General features: G+C 45.2%; 1 protein-coding gene across 1 annotated transcript in view; it reads left to right on the top strand.

Annotated features, from left to right (window-relative positions):
• ARFGEF3 (ARFGEF family member 3) overlaps window positions 1–19,573 on the top strand; it is a 165,562-nt gene that overhangs the window by 104,382 nt on the left and 41,607 nt on the right. Inside the window, exons 13-20 of the mRNA XM_032407797.1 lie at window positions 9,637–9,803; window positions 10,814–10,979; window positions 12,698–12,805; window positions 13,153–13,368; window positions 13,506–13,616; window positions 15,133–15,283; window positions 16,624–16,944; window positions 19,275–19,408. Coding sequence (XP_032263688.1) covers window positions 9,637–9,803; window positions 10,814–10,979; window positions 12,698–12,805; window positions 13,153–13,368; window positions 13,506–13,616; window positions 15,133–15,283; window positions 16,624–16,944; window positions 19,275–19,408 — 1,374 coding nt within the window. The remainder of the gene's footprint in view (window positions 1–9,636; window positions 9,804–10,813; window positions 10,980–12,697; window positions 12,806–13,152; window positions 13,369–13,505; window positions 13,617–15,132; window positions 15,284–16,623; window positions 16,945–19,274; window positions 19,409–19,573) is intronic.

Genomic DNA, 19,573 nt, shown 5'->3' with positions numbered 1-19,573 from the left:
TACCTCAGTCACAGCTGTGGTTTAATGGATCACATTGACCATTGCTGTGGGTCAGCCAAAGCTGCTAGATGCTGGCCTAGGTCCACTTCTGCACTGAGCCAGTGTGCTCTCTCCCCCTGCAAGCATCACCTCCAAGATGAAAGACTAGTAAAAGAGAAACATCTGTACCCTACAGGGGCAAGAGAGAAGGCAGATGGCCTTTGTTCATCCAAGACAACGTTTAAAAGGAAACAATAGGAAATGAGGAGAAGAGTCTCCCTGAGTGATAACCCAGATATTTTACTCACTATTTACTTCGATGTCAAAAGCTTTAAACCTTATTTTGTCAAAAACTACCATTGAGCATTTGCCCCTGACTTATTATCAGGGTCTGCTCTGCTGGCTGAGACCAGATTCGCTCAGCGTTTCTCAGGGACCCCTGTCCTCAGACAACTAACATCCAGTTGAAATGAGCCCCCTTAATTCCACATGATTCAAGGGAGCCTTTCCTTTGAAAACAATGAAAGTTTTTTACAGTGGGGGAGTTTGAAAACATCCGAACAAAATGGGTTTTATAAATAAATTTTTTTAATGATTTATTTGAGAGAGAGAGAGAGAAAAAACATGAGTGGGGTGAAGGGCAGAGGGAAAAGTAGACTCCCTGCTGAGCAGGGAGCCTGATACAGGGCTTGATCCCAGGAGTCTGGGATCATGACCTGAGCCGAAGGCAGACGCTTAACCAACTGAGCCACCCCAAAATGGGTTTTATAAAGATGGGAGTGGACATGAACTGTGACAACTGCAGAAATTCCTTCCTCATCCTGCACTGAACAGAGTGGCATCCATGTGAAGTGGCTCCTTGGGGATGAAAAAGCAAGAGCCAGCCTCACACAGCAATGAACAGAGGGGCACGGGCACATACTTGGCTTTAGGATCACTGTTCCTTAGATTAGTGGTGTTCAGTTACAATCTTGAGATTCACTGTGACCACATATAAGGCTTATTACAAGCATTTTGATGTTTATAAAGTACCAAATTTCATAAAAGATAACACAGCAAGTATGAATCTCAGTTATGCAAGAAATATCTATTTCTTTGAATTAAAACAAACCTGACTCTAGACCCCCAGCCAGCCTGGCCGGCCACACATTTGATGCTTGCCCTCAGGTCCCCATTCCAGGGGAAAACCAGAAGCTGGAGCTTATGTGGGATCTGGACAGGGAGGCCTCTCACCTCTCCCATGGCCAGGGAACTCCCACTGTGCACTTCACAGCCTCCCTGATGTCCTGTGATTTTGCTACCCCTCTGTCAACATGGCACCTGGACTGCTCTGGCAAGGCTGGGAGCCCCTAGCCACCACCATATGTTCTCCTCTGAGACCTCACCAACGCCCCCCACACTGCCAGGCAGCAGGAAGCCACAGACCTCAACCCCCGCCCATTCAGGACTCTCCCTTCTCTGCCTCGCTGCTTCCTCTCTCCTCTCATTGCCTTCTGGGAATGGGCCACAGTCTCTGGAAGGGGCTCTGGCTTTGTGGATACAAAACCAGGAAGGCAAGTATGCGCTTGCCAGCTTCAGTTTTTCGCCCTGGGATTTAAACATTCCAGAAGATGGTAATACAAATTTAACTGGATATCTTTGTGGAATACAAAAGGCTAAATACAAAAAGAAAATCTCAAATAAATAAGTCAGTGTGTTACCCTGCCTCTACCAATTAGGATAAGGTTTGTTTGCCTTTGGTGGAAAACTCAAGTGTTTAAGATTCAGTTTCTTTCCCCTAAATTACATCTGAGGTAGGCTGTCCAGCGCTCTGTGATGACTTTCCTGTCTTCCTGCCCTACCGTTGTTAACGTGGGATTTTCATCCTCAGGTTTCCTCATTTACCAAGATGACTGCTGCTGGTGGAGTTGTTCGTTTGCTTTAATAAAGGGAGGAAGAGGAGTATTGAAGCAGGGTTAGGGAATAAGTAGTCTCACAAAACCCTCCTCCAATACCCTGGCATTTGTGGAATATGAAATTTGGAGAATATAATAATATAAAGACAAAAAAAAAACCCATAATTATACACCACCCAGAGATTGCCTCTGAAATATCTTGGTGTCTTTCCTTGGAGTCATTTTTCAGCATTTATATGTATCTGCAAGGATAATAATAACTAACACAAACATAGCACTTCCTAAGTGCCCTGCATTGACTAAGGGTTTTACCTATATTAATTCATTTAATACTCATAATAACCCCATAGCGTAGGTAGTGTTATTATTCTCATTTTATAGGTGAGAAAACTGAGGCACAGAGAGGTCAAGTAAGTCAAACAAGGTGCACAGCTACAAAGTGGCGATGCCAGGGTACAAACCTACACAGTCTGGCTCCAGAGACCTGTTCCTAGTACCACCCTGTGCCTGCTGGGTGGGAGGCGGGCGGATGGAGGGGTGATGAATGGATGGGCAAATCGGGGGCTCTGTTCAAGAACACAAAATCCTCTGGATTGGCCGTGATTAAAAAAACAGTCACAGACTGTAGCCCAGCAAAGGTGGGACAGTTTTCCAAGTCCTGACAGATACACACCCGTGGAAGCCCGTCATCCCATTGGTTCCTGAGAGAACCTCAGGAATTTATACAAAGGGAGCAGAAACTCAGAGATTTCTATATCAAAATGTATATGAAAGCAGAAATATGAGAAATAACCTAAATGCCCCCAAATAAGGGGAAAGTTAAATGAGTTATACTAAATCCATTTATGACACTATGTAGCTATTTAAAATTATGTTTTCAAGTGATATTTAATGATACGGTTAATGGTCATAATGTAATTTTTAAAAGGATTCAAAATTAACTTCAAATGTTAATACTTACCTCAGGATGATATAATTACAGATTATTTTCATATTCTTCTTTGTACCTTTTTCCAAACCCCTTAGAAATTTTTTCTTATGACTTCTATCATCAGAAAATAGAACAGTAATGTTATTTAAAAATTAGAACCATAGACTTAATTAAAGAAATATATTACCAAGTAAAATAGTGTAATCTTTTTGTTTTAGTTGAAGTATAGTTGACACACAATGTTACAGCAATTTCAGGTGTACAGCATAGTGATGGGACAGGTCTATACATTATCCTGTGCTCCTCACCGGTGTGGCTGCCCTCTGTCTCCACACAACACTACTACAATACCATTGACCATATTCCCTGTGCTGTACCTTTTATTCCCATGACTTATTCATTCCATAACTGGAAGCCTGTTATCTCCCATTCCCCTTCACCCATTTTTCTTACCCCCTACCCCTCCCCTGTGGCAACCGTCAGTTTGTTCTCTGTACTTACAAGTCTGTTTCTGCTTTTTGTTTATTTGTTTTGCATTTTAGATTCCACACGTAAGTGAAATCATATGGTGTTTGTCTTTCTCCGTCTGACGTATTTCACTTAGCATAATACCCCCGAGGTCCATCCATATTGTTGCAAATGACAGGATCTCATTTTTCTAATGGCTGAATCATATACATACACACACACACACCCCACATCTTCTTTACCCATTCATCTATGGATGGACACTTGGGTTGCTTCCATACTTGGTTATTATAAATAATGCTATGATAAACATAGAGGTGCATATTTTTCACCTGTCATTTTTCTTTGAGTAAATACTCAGTAGTGGAATTACTAGATCGTAGGATATTTCTATTTTTTATTTTGTAAGGGACCTCCATACTGTTTCCCACAGCAGCTGTACCAATTTACATTCCCACCAACAGTGCATGAGGGTTCCTTTTTCTCCACATCCTCACCAACACTTGTTACTTCTTGTCTTTTTGATTCTAGCCACTCTGACAGGCGTAAGATGATATATCATAGTGGTTTTAGTTTGCACTTCCCTGATGACTAACGATGTGGAGCATCTTTTTGTGTGTCTGTTTGCCATCTGTACGTGTTCTGTGGGAAAATGTGTATTCAGGTCCTCTGCCCGTTTTTTAATCAGATTATTTGGTTTTTTGGTGTCGAGTTGTATAAGGTCTTCATATATTTTGGATTTCCACCCCTTATTGGATATGTCATTCACAAATATCTTCTCCTATTCAGTAGGTTGCCTTTTTGTTTTGTTGATGGTTTCCGTTGCTGTGTAAAAAGCTTTTTATTTTGTTGTAGTCCCAATAGTTTATTTTCGCTTTTGTTTCCCTTGCCTGAGGAGACATATTTAAAAAAATGTTGCTAAGACCAATGTCAAAGAAATTACTGCCTATTTTTCTTCTGGGAGTTTTATGGTTTCATGTCTCACATTTAGGTCCTTAATCCAGTTGGAGTTAGTGTAAGAAAGTGATCCAGTTTTATTCTGAATGTAGCTGTCTAGTTTTCCCAGCATCATTTACTGAAGAAACTATCTTTTCCCCATTGTATATTCTTAGAGCCTCTTCTCTTATATATTAATAGACTATGTAAGCATGGGTCTATTTCTGGGATCTCTGTTCTGTGCTATTGATCTATATGTCTATTTATGTGCCAGTACCATACTGTTTTGGTTACTACAGCTTTGTAGTAAATTCTTGAAATCTGGGATTGTGATGCCTTTCTGAAGATTGCTTTGGCCATTTGAGGTTCTTTTGCGGTTCCATGCAAATTATAGGATTCTTCTAGTTCTGTGAAAAATGCTATTGTATTTTGATAGAGATTGCATTGAATCTGTAGAGTGCTTTGGTAGCGTGGACATTTTATCAATATGAATGCTTCCAATCCATCCAGGGTATCTTTCCATTTATTCGTGTCATCTTTAGTTTCTTTTATCCATGTTGCATAGTTTTCAGAGTATAGGTCTTTTACTTCCTTGGTTAAGTTTATTGCAGGGTATTTCATTCTTTTGTGGGCAATTATAAATGGGAATTGTTTTCTTAATTTCTGTTTCTGCGACTTTGTTATTAGTATATAGAAATGCAACCAAAAATCATATACTATTATTACAAAGGTTTAGAAAGTCAATAATGCCCAGTATTGCTGAGTGGGTACAACAGTGTTCTTATGCACCATTGGTAGGAAGAAAAATTGGTATAAAACTGTTTGGAAGATAGATCTGGGCTGTATCTGTCAAACTTTATATATGTCTTTAGTCTGCTTTAAGGAATTTATCCCACAGATACACTTGCATAAGTGCTAAAAGTCATTTCATCATTTCAGCTTTTTATCATAATTGAGACTACATAAATGTCTACCAAGAGAGCAGTAGTTAAATAAATCACACTCCAACCATGCAGTGGTATATGCATAGTTATTTGAAAAGAATGATATATAGATCTGTAAGTGCTAATATCAATAGATATCTAAGGGCACCTGGGTGGGTCAGTTGGTTAAGCATCTGACTTTTGATTTCAGCTCAGGTCATGATCTCAGGATCATGAGATCAAGACCTGCATCAGGTGCCACACAGAGCATGGAGCCTGCTTAAGATTCTCTCTCTCTCACCCTCTCCCCCCCCACCACTTGCACACACACTCTCTCTAAAAAAATAAAAAGAGATATCTAACATATATTGCTAAGAAAACACCAAGTCATAGTACAATGTATGTAGTATGATCTCATTTGTGATTATATTTCCACACAATATGTACAAGGAAGTAAGTCTGCTGGGATGGTTATCATTGGGGCTTGGGAGAAGCAGGGACTAATTACCCTTATTTTTTATATTTTTTAGTACTGTTAAATGACATAAGTATTTAATGTTTACTTTAAAAGACACATTAAATTAATACATGGAGGAGATGTTTCAAGGTCACTTATGCTAATCTTGTATCCAGGCTTTCAGTGGTAGCCAATCAAGCAAATGACCCATCCGTCTGTTCCTGACAGTAAAGAACATCTTAATTATAGAGGGAGAGAATGAACTTTAGTCACAGAACACTGGAAAAAATAGAATATGTTAAAGGTCAGAGCTCCTGTAGTTTGTCACTCCAAATTTATAACACTTCAATGAACCCAATCAGAGGATGAATTTAAAATAGAGTATCTGTTTGAGAGGGACATGATAGAGTACAATCTTTTCACGACATTAGAAACAAGTACAGCATGGCATTGTTCAAAAAGCCTGGGGTTTGGGCCCAAAAAACCTTTGCCAATTTCTAGCTATATAACTTTAGGCAAATTACTTTAATATTTCTGAGGCACTTTCCTTACTGGTAAAATAAAGGAAGGCAATCGATATAGACTTTATATGTCAAATGAAATAAAGTATGAGAAGAGATTGGTTCTAAAAATTAGAAAGCACTTAATTATAGCTATTGTATTTTTCCATTATTAACATCACCAGTGAACTCTATCTGGTATGGCAAGAAAATGAGTGTCTTCCTTAAGTTGATAGATTATACATTCTTTTGTGTTTTGTTTTGTTTTAATTTTCTCTTCCTTATGATTTTCTTGTTTTCTTTTTTTATTATTATTATGTTATGTTAATCACCATACATTACATCATTGGTTTTTGATGTAGTGTTCCATGATTCATTGTTCATCCTTTTGTTTAATTCTCAAATTTGCCAGCTCCTTGTAATGTAAGAAATTAGCCTGCCTTGGGGCAGGGGGGCGGGGGGGCAGTACCAGATTGTTCCTAACAAGTCTGACAAATCATTTCAGAACTCCACATATCCACTGGTCCTTCTGGGACATTGTCACACCTCTGCTAGTCTCTGTGTGAGCAGACACATCAGGGCTTCTTCCTTTGCAGCATCTGAGTATGTACTCAGTTTTCCAAAACATATTCCAAGGTAAATAGTAGTTGGTTTTAAAATTTAGAAGAAATTATTGCTGATTCCTGAGATCAAAGCCATTTGCAAGTACTGTTTTCTTGGTTCATAGACTCAAATATTCTTTTCATCTCTGATCCTGGGTAGTTAAATACCTAATGTGCTGAATCCTGCTTTCTATTTACCGTGGAAGGAGACCCATCATGTATCCTTTATCTCCTCCAGAGACTGGAACCAACCCCACCAGGACCTTAAGAGTGTGGAGTGTTCCTCTGGACCATCACGGCAGAAACACACTGCCCATGTCCTGACCAAGGATGTCATCTTTTTAAAGATTTATTTATTTATTTTAGAGAAAGAGCTTGTGTGTAGGGGGTAGAGGCAAAGGGAGAGGGAGAGAGAGAATCCTCAAACAGACTCCCTGTTGAGCATGGAGCCCGACACAGGCGCAATCCCAGGACCCCAAGATTATGATCTGAGCAGAAACCAAGAGCCAGCTGCCTAACCAACTGAGCCACCCAGGTGCCCCAAGGATGTCATTTTTAAATACCACTCTTGACCTTCCTTTTATAAATGCACCTCTGCCTATGATCACAAAGTGCCTTCAGTAAAAAATCTCTCATAACAGCAGCAAAGTTCTTAAAGGAAGGCAGGGGAAATGCCTAACATTTGACTGAGTAAAGTGGTTTTCTTGGAATAACATATATACTTAACTCCCACTAAAGAATGTTTATACCATTCTCAAATATAGCAAAAGTCTTGAAGATTTTTCAGCTTCAAAAGCTTCTTCTGGCCCATATCCTCTTGCTAGCATATTCATTAAGAAATCCACAGGAATATAAGTAATCATTCCAGTTACAAATTTGTATTTCCAATGTATTTGTTAGTTTTGAAAACTCTTGCATTTCATAGAAGAGGTACATTTTTGATCAAAGGATAATTTTAAGCATATGAAGATTATATGGACATGTGTCGTTTGCGTGCGTCTCCTTCGGATGGTGTGTTTCAGCCACACTTCTAAATCTAGCATCAGAGTATGTGTAGGACCAAGCGGAGCACTGAGGCTGACGTAGGACCAGATGAAGAGATGCCAACCTGAGAAATGTTTGCCTCCCCACATTGTCTGTGAAAAGTTTGAACAAGGCACTAATCCTCTCTGGCTGAACGAGCCCATCTTTAAAGCCCATCAATGAGATATAGTTGTTTGTTTGTTTTCCTTCAGTTAATTTATATAAAGCACATGGAGCCCTTCAAAATGAAAACTTTATTAAGCTTAAAATTATGTTTAGAAAAAATAATGAGGGAAGAACCAGTAGCTATTCCTTTATATATATTTTTGAAACTCTGTTTCCTCATTTAAGAGATTTATTGAAATAAAATTTATTGAGATAAAATTCACATACCATACAATTCACCCATTTAGAGTGTGCAATTCAGTGGTTTTGATATATTACATTATTAGTTGTTTTAATTGGGATAAAAAAATATATAACTTGAAAATTGCCACTTTTACCATTTTTATGTGTACAATTCGGTGGCACTCCCTACATCCACAATGTTGTACAACCGTCACCACTACTTCAGAAATTTTATTCATCATCCCCAAGAGAAAGCCTTCTCCGCCAGCCCCTGGTAACTTCTCATCTACTTCCTGTCTCTGTACATTTGCCTGTTCTTGCCTGTACCTCATCTACGTGGATCATACAATATTTGTCATTTTATGCCTGGCTTATTTCACTCCGCATGTTCGCAGGGTTCATCCATGGTGTAACACGGATCAGAACTCCGTGGTATGTGTGTACCGTACTCTGTCGATACACTCGTGTCTGATGGACACTTCAGGTGTCTCCATGTTTGGCAATTGTGAATAACGCTGCAGTGAAATTGGCATACAAGGATCTGCTTAAATCCCTGCTTTTAATTCTTTGGGGCATACTGTATACCTAAGAGCGTAATTACTGGGTCATATGGGAATTCTGCTTTGCTTTTTGAGGAACATTATTACTTTTTTGAAAGTATGTACTTATGGGTTACTGCACTAAGCATCTTACATGCGTTATCACATCTAGTTCTCACAACAAACGTGTTCATTCATTCTTAGCAACTGTTTTTTAAGGGTCTCCTGTATGCCAAGCACTGTTGTAGGCACTGGGGATTCTGTAGGGAACAAAACTAAGAAAGTCTCGCCCTCTCATAGATCTTACATAATAGTAGATAATAGCAGTGACAGCAGACAATAAATAGATGTTAATACAATGCTGGGTAGAATAAATGATATTGAGGCAATGAAGACAATGCAGGGTGAGCAGGAGGAATATTGCAGGGGTGGTGGTGGTGGGATGCTGTCTGAGATGGAGTTGAAAGGGAAGGCCTCTGTAAAGCTGATGCTTGAGCAGAAACCTGAAAGAAGGGAGCACCTCCTCCAGAGATCTTGAGAGATCATTCTGGGGACTGGTAAGGAAAAATGCAAAGGCCCTGAGGCAAGCTCAGTCTTGGTGTGGTCTAAGGAGCACACAGATCCAGGTGGCTGTGGGGAGTGAGAAAGAGAGAGGAGGGGAAGTCCAGGTTTTATTATATTGTGATGGGAAGTCGTCGGAGACTTTGAGCAGGAGATGGACACAGTTGGTTATTCTGCCTATGTAGCGGTGAAGAAGCTGAGACTTAGGGCGTCTGAGTGATTTTAGCAAAGTAGCTGGTGAGTAGCTCATCCAGATTTGCCCAGGGAGATTCACTCCAGAGTGCCTGCTCCTCCCCACCAGGCTAGGGCATGTGTGGGACCCTCATAATACTCCTTGCTGGCTGTAGGTGCTTTACGGGAGTGTCCTACAAGATGCATGTTCCCGTCACGAGGATCGGGTCAGGGCTCTCCGTAAGCCAGTCTTGCTGGGCGCCTTGTGTGCAACCGCAGAGGAGTCTTGACTCTCTCCCGCAGGCATGATGCACTCCCCCGGATTCGATGGGAGCGGCAGCCTCAGCTTGCAGATGCTGATGAACGCGGACAGCCTGTACACGGCAGCGCACTGCGCCCTGCTGCTCAACCTGAAGCTCTCCCACGGCGACTACTACCGCAAGCGGCCCGCCCTGGCCCCAGGCGTGATGGTGAGCCTGTGGTCCCGTTCGACCCTCCAAGGACAGGTGGCTGGAGAGCCGCACACCAGTGTCCTGGGACGGACAGCTCAGCATGCTCTGTTCCCCACTAGTGTGGAGTGGGTGACGTCGGCGGGGCCGTGGAGGGTGGACGGGGACGCGAGGCAGTTTACCTAGTGCAATGGGCCACACAGCTAGCTGCCCACCTTGCTGCAGAGAGGTCAGGACCCAGTGCCTGCCAGTGGCCTAGTATTGTCACCCAGTGGCATCGTTAAACACACGTGTGTGAGCCACAGTACAAAATAGGTGATCAGAATGTTCAAACATCAGAAGATGGGCAGGGAGTGGTCCCCTTTACTGAAAATCAAGGCCTGCTTTACACTCTTCATTGTCTTCCAGAATGTACTCCGATCTACTTGTAACCCACAGCCAAGCTTACCAGTTAGTTGTCAGTAACAGGGCACTTCGTATAAGCTGCAGAATGAGGATGATGGTGATTATGCTGTGGTCGCTCCACGCTCTCCCCTAGTATCAGCTCGTGAGCCTCAGTCCGTGGAGCTGCATGAGGGCATCAGCAATCGTTTGTTTGCCTGATAAATTATAAATTCCCAAGGGCAATTGGGAATCAAGTAGCTCTCGAGCCACGTAGGCTTTTTCAGGGAACACATTCTATCTCTGCTGCTCTTGGGGCAGCGAGAGGGAGCTCTTCTGTTCATATTTCTGCACCGTTTCTATCCCGCCCACACACATCAGAGAGGGAAGTATTCCTAATCCTTCTACAGAGATTCTTAAAAAGATAGCAAAAGTAAAAGGAACTTCATAAAGTTTAGGACTTCTCCGTCTTGGTTCCCCCTTCCCTTAACCACCCCCCCCCCCCCGCCGCGCCCCCGATCAATAAGGTTTTATTTTTCCTGGAAGCCTTGACTCAGGTAGGGGATCCATGAAGGGAAGGGGCAGCAGAGGAACGTGTTCATTTGCAGGGGATCCTATCTGGTCACCTTCTCATGTGATCCTCTCCGTAGAAAGAGTTCATGAAGCAGGTCCAGACCAGTGGGGTGCTGATGGTGTTCTCCCAGGCCTGGATTGAGGAGCTCTACCATCAGGTGCTCGACAGAAACATGCTCGGAGAAGCTGGCTACTGGGGCAGCCCGGAGGATAACAGCCTGCCCCTCATCACCATGCTGACCGGTCAGTGGCTTGTCACACAGCTCCGTGGCACTCGGGGCAGCGTGGCGGGGGGGACACTCCAAAGCCCCTTTCAGAGAAGCCAGCCTTGAGACAACACCCGGAGAGCCTCCCTTGCAATTGGTAACAGTTCCAGGGAAGTGTCATGAATCCACCTCATAGGAATGTTCTGTCTGTTTTTCACGTGGGACCCTGGAGGGCTCACTGTGCCCCATTAGATAAGGACTACTTAGCACCTGTGTCTGTCAGGGTAAAACTACGGGCCTCTCCTAGGAATATGAAGTACTTTCTGGGCATAGAGCCCAGAATTATTCCTGGAAACTCTCACATGCTAATAGATAACCCTATATCATTTAGTGCTCCTGAATTTGCCAGAAATGTAAAATGCTTGATTTTAAACTTGGCTTCCTTCCCATCTCCTATCCTCATCAGAGGTCCTCTCTTCCCTTCCCGGCTATACAAGAATTTGAAATAATGCCAAGAGGTTGCCCAGCATCTTTGTCTTCAGTGTCCAGAGTTTTTAAAATCCTGTTTATTAGAAATTTTACATGAGAGCATAGAGAGCTCTATGGGGTATGGTCATGAAGCAGGGTTTTTTTGTTCTTGTTCTTGTTTTTGGTGTGTGTATGAGAGAGAGAGAGAGAGAAAGCAGTCATTCATGGCTTCTCATGGCTTAACTACAGTGTCAGGTAGACCAGGGAGTGCTCAAGACCTTGGCCATCAGTAGGCTTCATGTATTAGATCCAGGCTCGTCTTGTGTTTGATCTGAGTTCCCAGACTGGTTTCTAATCCAAGTTGTGGTCTCATGGCCCCAGCTGACAGGATATGTATGGAATAGCCCTTGGCCAGATACCTCCCCTGCCCTCACTGTCCTTCCATGTGTCCACATCCAGCTCAGCACGGCTCTGCACCAAGCAGGGCACGTGGGCAGGAGCACAACCGGGCCAGGGCAAGCCAGGACAGTCCAGGGAAGAGGCAGAATCTGTTGTCCAAAGGCTGTGTTATGTTACCTACGGCCAGTACTGGGGAGCTCTTACAAAGGTGGCAGAGTAGACTACTGGCAGGTAGAACCCAACAATGAGGGACTTGGGCTGAGGTGCTCTTTAGGAATCAGGCAGGGAGTCAAGACACATAGTGAGTTCTGTTCACAGCATTGGTCATTGGCTGGCATTTGTAGTCTTGGTTCTAGAACTAGGATGCAACTGGGAGAAACAAGGCCAAGGTCCCTAACTATAGGGATCAGGATCACTGGACAGGTGACCAATTTTTATTTGATTAATCATGACAACTTTCACATCCATTTGAAATCTAACAGAAGAATGTTCTAGCAATGAAAGAAAACTGGACTATAAGAATAAAACAAGGGGCTCCTGGGTGGCTCAGACAGTTAAACATCTGCCTTCGGCTCAGGTCATGATCCCAGGGTCCTGGGATCGAGCCCCGCATTGGGCTCCCTGCTGGGTGGGGAGCCTGCTTCTCCCTCTCCCTCTGCCTGCTGCTCCCCCTGCTTGTACTCTCTCTCTCTCTCTCTGTCAAATAAAAAATCCTTTAAAAAAAAAAGAATAAAACAAAAATTTAGCATTCTGATAAAAGATTGTTATGTTCTTGCTACGTAATAGGTCCAGTGGCTGTTTGTACGGGAAAAAATGAGTATCGTGGTGGCCATTTGTTTTTGACTGGAGTGTTCTAATCAGGGAAAACCTTGTCTTTTTCCTTGACAGACATTGATGGCTTAGAGAGCAGTGCGATTGGGGGCCAGCTGATGGCCTCAGCTTCTACCGAGTCTCCTTTCACCCAGGGCAGGAGAATTGATGACTCCACAGTGGCAGGTAATGACTTGGGTCTTGAGTTTATGAATATACATATATCACATATGTTACCAGCAATTAAGTCATTAAGTGACAGCTTTCTGTGCTGACGTAAATGAATTACCATCTTGTCCTGTCAGAAAAAGAGTGCCTGATGGAAGTCACTTCGCAACATCCAGCTGATGATGCAACATTCATCATTTATACACACAAAGTAAAATGCAATCCAACATCCATTAAATTACATTTCTGGTAGTAGAATTGCTTACAACTCCGTGTTGCTACTTGGATGGTCAGAAGATCGCATGCCATTCTCTGCCGGGTTGTTTCTGCCTCCGGAAAGTGATGCATGCCCCTTCATGTTCTAGGTGTGGCATTTGCTCGCTATATTCTGGTAGGCTGCTGGAAGAACCTGATCGATACTTTATCAACCCCGCTGACTGGCCGAATGGCGGGAAGCTCCAAAGGGTTGGCCTTCATTCTGGGAGCTGAAGGCATCAAAGAGCAGAACCAAAAGGAACGTGACGCCATCTGCATGAGCCTCGATGGGCTGCGGAAAGCGGCGAGGCTGAGCTGTGCTCTAGGTACTGGGGAAGTGACGTCCCTTGACCCGTGGCCTGAGGGGAGTCCCTAGTGGGAAACAAGTCTTCTGGAAGGGCCCTGCTTGGTAAATGGTTAGAGAATAGAGTCAGTGAGGAGTGATTGTTTGTTGTCTCTAAAGGAGTTGCGGCTAACTGCGCCTCAGCCCTTGCCCAGATGGCGGCGGCCTCCTGTGTCCAGGAAGAAAAAGAGGAGAAGGAAGTCCAAGAGCCCAGTGATGCCATAGCCCAAGGTAACAGCTGAAGGGCCAGAATCCACCTGGCGCCCTATGTGCCGTCTGCACACACCCGCACACGTGAGCAGACACCCATCCCCGGTCCCTGTGTGAGGCACAACATAGATTTACCACTGATCGCACAGTCCCAGGCTGGATCACAGTCTGGATCCCAGGCATGGCTCTCTTTTACACGGCTGGCCCTGCAGAGCGCCTCCCGTACATCCCTCTGGAGACGAGAGACATCCTGGCCCCCGGTGACTAAAGGAAAGTGCTCTCGGCTGCTAACAGGAGTCCTGCGGGACCCCAGAGGCCCACCTGGCTGAGCTATTCATACTTCTGTCTTCATCCGGCCACTTGCTTTGGCACTTCACAGAGCACACATCTGAAGACCCCTCAGGTGATAGTGGGAAAAGGCCAGAATAGCCAGTTTTCTGAAGAGGGAAATCAAATGGAGGAAATCCCTGAGAGAAGCTTCAGAAAAACTTTGTTCTTGTAAGAGAAAAACCTGAGCTTTGTGAACTCTGGAAAGAGGTGGTTTTTAACTTGTGAAAATCAGTTAGCCAATGAAGGGGATGATTATCTAGTATATATACTTAATATGCACAACCATAAATTACATAAAAATCCCTACATTTAAAGTTCTTAAGAAATTATAAAACCAGAATTGGTGTTCAAGTAAAAAATAAAATCAGTATCACATCCATGAGACAAATGATGCTTTGCTAAAACTCAGTTTGCCTCTTACAACAGGAATATGGTTTGGCTTCCTCTGAAGTGAGCGTGCTGTGTTTCTAGGTTCTGGACCATCATTCACTTATCCCACCAGACCCATCTTCCAATGACTTGACACCTTTATTCATGGAGGATGTTGTCATTTGGCCTTCCCTTGGCATTTTGCATAATTGACATATTAAGTTACCCTCTGCATCCTTTCTCATTAGTCATCTATAATTTAAAAAGTATTATTTGAAGATCACAAATCTAAACGTAAACTCGGGGAGTGAAACGATCTGATGATTTCCAGTTATAAAGCAGTCATCATGTGCTCAGGGAATACATACATATGTTTTAGATGATCATCATCATGAACATATGACATTAAATAAACCTCAGAGAACTCACAGATTGCCAGGAATTCTGTCTTATCAGTGTGAGCACACAGGTGGGGGAAGGGCTCGGGCACAAACAGCTTTAGCTGGGGTTGGCACACGAAGCCCATCCTCACTGCTGTCACTGACTTAGAACCCACAGGTGGGTCTGGAAGAACTGCACCCACCAGCCGAGGATCCACCCAACTTGTGAAGCTGCCGAGCTGGGCTCACCAGTGTCCATGGGGCCCGAGGGCTGGGTAGCTTACACGCTGAACCCCAGGGACCTGCTATTGAGGAGCTTGCTGCCAGTGACATCGAGTGACATCTGCTGTTTCCTTTTTGCTCTTGCACAGCAGCCCATTCTCTCCTTTTCATCCTTTCTGTCTCCCTTTCTGGCTCCTTCTTGGACCATTACGTTAATGAATGTCTTTCTGGCACAGTGAAACTGAAAGTGGAGCAGAAACTGGAGCAGATCGGGAAGCTGCAGGGGGTCTGGCTGCACACCGCCCACGTCTTGTGCATGGATGCCATCCTCAGCGTAGGCCTGGAGATGGGAAGCCACAACCCAGACTGCTGGCCGCACGTGTTCAGGTGTGTGACAAGAGCCCCCAACCCCGATCAGTTACCGAGTTCACAGCACCTGTAGGACAGAAGCAGGGATAGCTCCCCAGTCCTCACACGACTGAGACAAAAAGCATGTCTTCTGGGCATTGGCTTTGGGCGGACCTGGGACAGAGAAGCAGCGCCCACAGTGCAGGCATGGGGCAGGGGCCAGGCTATTTCCTCGCCACCTCCTCAGCACCTGCCCGATGCCTTGCACCAAGCTCAGTTCTGGAAGAGCAGAGTGGGGCGGTCAGGGGCAGGGCTCAGGCACCTGGATCTCACCCAGAGCACCAGGCAGATCTGGGTTTAGTTTGATGCCCTCGAAGCAAATACAGCTCTAAGTGTCTGTTGGGTTTCAAAGAAAGAGGCATGCAGATCATTCAAAGATTGAAAAACCTATCTTGGGAGGAGTAGGCGAGAGAGCCAGTATGAATCAGCCTGGAGCAAAGTGGGTTTTAACGTGGAGGCTGGTGTGCTGTTGGTCCTCATTGTTCTCACAGGCAAAACAGGAAAAAGAAAATGACTTAAATTGCACCAGAGCATTTTATAGGGAATCAAAAAATTGCCTGCTTATAGAACACAAGAGCAGGTTATCTGGAACGGTCTTTACTGGACCAGCTGGACTTCTTCGGGGACACTGGGCCTCTTACGAACCATCTTAGTCCCAGGGTCTGTTGGGCACAAACAGTTTGGAAGTTGGCAGTTGTACCCTACCTTGTGATACTTCTCTGTGTTTGCTGTGGTCAGGGCACCCCCGCCCCCAGCACTAGTTGTAGGAGCTGTCGAGGCCAGTCAGCACACGGCTGGGCAGAGCCCTTGTGACAGGGCCCACTGTGGCCAGAGGGCCTGCCGGCCACATGCACACTCAGGCTGGGATCATAAAGAAGCGCTTCCTGAGTCCTCATCAGGACATAATGTTCATCGCTGTTCTTTTACTAGGAATGAGAGAGAAGAAATGGTTAGAGAGAGGGGGAGAGGGCCCCTTGGGAAAACTCCCTCAGGCAGCCAAAGTCTAAATAAGCCAATAAGCTGGACAGGATGGAACTGGGTGAACAGAGCTTTTGTTACCCACCTTTCTCCCAGCACAGGGGAAGACAATCTGAGGAATACTTATCCCACTTCCAGGTCATCTAGTCCAAATCAAAAAATAATAATAATACTATGGATAGTGAAGGGGGAGAGGGAAAGGTGGCCCTGACAAAAAAGGAAATGGGGGGGGCAGGGGGTTCTGCAAAGCAGGCTGGGTTATCTTTCCCTTACTGTGGGACTTACAGAGCTGGCCTGCTGAGCTACGGGCCTAACAGCTGCTTCTCTGTGCCTGTGTCTAGGGTCTGTGAATACGTGGGCACGCTGGAGCACACCCATTTCAGCGACGGCGCCTCTCAGCCCCCTCTGACCATCAGCCAGCCCCAGAAGGCGTCAGGGGGCTCCGGACTCCTTGGGGACCCAGAGTGTGAGGGCTCGGCGCCAGAGCAGAGCCTAGAGCCAGAGAGCTCCCTGAGCGCGGCCCCCGTCATCCAGCCGCTCTCCATCCAAGAGCTGGTCAGGGAGGGCAGCAGAGGCCGGGCCTCGGACTTCCGCGGGGGCAGCCTCATGACCGGGAGCAGCGCTGCCAAGGCCGTGCTCACACTGTCCACCCAGGCCGACAGGTAGGCGCGCACCGTGATCCCCACACCTCGGGGGTACTGCTCCCGCAGAGCACCAGTGTCTCTCGTCTCAGATCACTCCCAGCACCACTAGATGGGTTGGCCAGTCATTTAAGCCTCTTTTTTATTTTCTCAAACATACCTCTGTCTCCCGTCATGCCCCACACTTAGAATGAACTGCTGTCTGTTGGCTAAGACCGGAGGCTCTGGAGGCAGGCTCCCTGGGGCTGGCGCTCTGCACTTACCCTGTGACCCCAGGGAGGCAGGTTCACCTCCCTGGGCCCTGATTGCCTCACGTCAGGTAAGGCCATAAAGTCAGCCTCTCACAGGGTGGCTGTGAGGTTAAATTAATTACTACACTTGAAGCACTTAGGACAGAGCTTGGTAAGTGATAAAAATCCATTATTTTTTTTTTAAAGATTTTATTTATTTGACAGAGAAAGCACAAGCAGGGGGAGTGGCAGGCAGAGGGAGAGGGAGAAGCAGGCTCCCCGGTGAGCAGGGACCCCCCCGATGAGGGACTCGATCCCAGGACCCTGGGATCATGACCTGAACCGAAGGCAGACGCTTAACCATCCGAGCTCCCCAGGCGCCACCAAAAATCCATTATTTTTATGATAGTTACTATCTGTATTCCCACACCCAAGAGTGTGATATATTCTTTAATCATTGTTAAGGTTAAACTCAACAGTAACCCCAACCCCAAGTGGTGACACTTTCTGATGTTGAAACTGCCGTTGGTCACCAGTCACATGTAGTCTCACCTCACTGCGCTGTCCACACTGGGTCATTGTGCCCTCAGCCCCGGTTCAGTGAAGTTTATACAGGGAGCCGACAGCCAGGGCGTGGGAAAGCGGAACGCCACTCACGGGGGCTCAGAATACCTGAGTTCTTTCCTGGCTTTGACACTAACCAACTGCAAGGTCATGTCTATATAAATAGTTATGCTGAGACTCAGTTTCTCCATCTACTAACTTAGTACAGTAATCTCTTTTCCTGGTGTGTCCAACAAGGTGGCTGGGAGAGTGTTTGGCATCTGGAAAGTAGTATACAGGCATCAGGTGGGGCATAATGTTCATCGCTGTTCTTTTACTAGGAACAAGAGAGAAGAAATAGTTAAAAGGACCCAGACACTAAGTGATATTAAAATTGGAACAAGAAAGGGCGCCTGGGTGGCTCAGTTGGTTAAGCAACTGCCTTCAGCTCAGGTCATGATCCTGGAGTCCCTGGATCGAGTCCCGCATCGGGCTCCCTGCTCGGCGGGGAGTCTGCTTCTCCCTCTGACCCTCCCCCCTCTCATGTGCTCTCTCTCATTCTCTCTCTCTCAAATAAATAAATAAAATCTTTAAAAAAAAATTGGAACAAGAAAAAAGTCTTTGTTTCAATCATTTGTGAATGCTTAATTCACTAATTCCCATCTTAAAACCTGTACATCTCATATAACCTCGTCAAAAGGGACTCTGTATTCAATTTCTGTTGGAGACCCTCTCCTTGCCCAGCATGTGACAGCCCATGGGGCTGCTTGCCCTTCTGGTGTGAGCACAGGTTTGGAGAGCAGGCAACAGATGACCCAAGAGTGGCGGAAGGCTGGCCATAGAAACCCACGTCGGATGCCAACCTTCTGAATTCCAGTGAGCCTCGGATCCTTCTCTAAGCCCTGCTGCCTGTGCTCCCCTCTTCCTTCCCAGCTGCTTCTGCTAGAAATGTCTGTGCCCAATGGAGTTAGGAAACAAAAGGAACCTGTGAGGTCCATTATGTTAGGGAGTATTTGTTCTTTTAGCAGATATTTGAGCTCCCACCATGTCCAGGGCGCTGGGTGTATGAGTCAGAGGCAGTAATAAAGCTAGCCCCACCCCCAGGGGGCTTACAGGTTTGGGTGTACTTTGGTTTTGTATCCTTCTCAAGACCAAGCCCAGCATTAGACTCATCAATCGTAGCCCAGCAAAAGCCTTGATTCACTTAGTGGGTTTTTCTATCATAGAGCTTATGAAACTAAAGCTAATTCTGAGGATTTCATTCCCAGTGACTCAGTTTCAGGAGGTGATGCTTTGCCAGTTTTCAACTTCTTGCCAAACATTTCATGAGTGCTGAGCATGGCTGAGCTAAGCCATGGGGAAACCAAGGATTTTTTTTTTAATGATCTGTGCCATTTAGATTAAAATCTCCTAGTTAGAGCAGACTTATACACAGTAATAATAGAGAAGTATAACGTGCATTTCTTTACAGTGTTTACACATTTATATTACTCACAGTTAACGAAATTACCATCATCATTCTACCACAAAGACTTCACGGAATTGTTCCCAAGTAACCAATCTATTTGTTTCATGCAGGCTCTTTGAAGATGCTATGGACAAGTTGAACCTGATGGCTTTAGGAGGGTTCCTTTACCAGCTGAAGAAAGCGTCGCAGTCCCAGCTCTTCCATTCTGTCACGGATACAGTGGATTACTCCCTGGCAATGCCAGGTAATTCTTTCCCTGAAGAGACCGCGCCGCCAGATCAGCAGGAGGTGGCCCAGATCTCTGAAAGCAGCGGCCTACCTGAGGACTTGAATCCACATCCCCATCCCACACGGTCACCCTGGCTAAGGTCTAGCGCAGATTTGTCACCAGTTTTCAGGCGTGCCGGGG

The sequence above is a fragment of the Phoca vitulina genome, unplaced genomic scaffold (genome assembly GCF_004348235.1).
Source record: "Phoca vitulina isolate PV1807 unplaced genomic scaffold, GSC_HSeal_1.0 scaffold9, whole genome shotgun sequence".
Taxonomy (NCBI): domain Eukaryota; kingdom Metazoa; phylum Chordata; class Mammalia; order Carnivora; family Phocidae; genus Phoca; species Phoca vitulina.
Note: the sequence above shows the minus strand (reverse complement) of the source record. Positions and strands in the feature narration are given on the sequence as shown.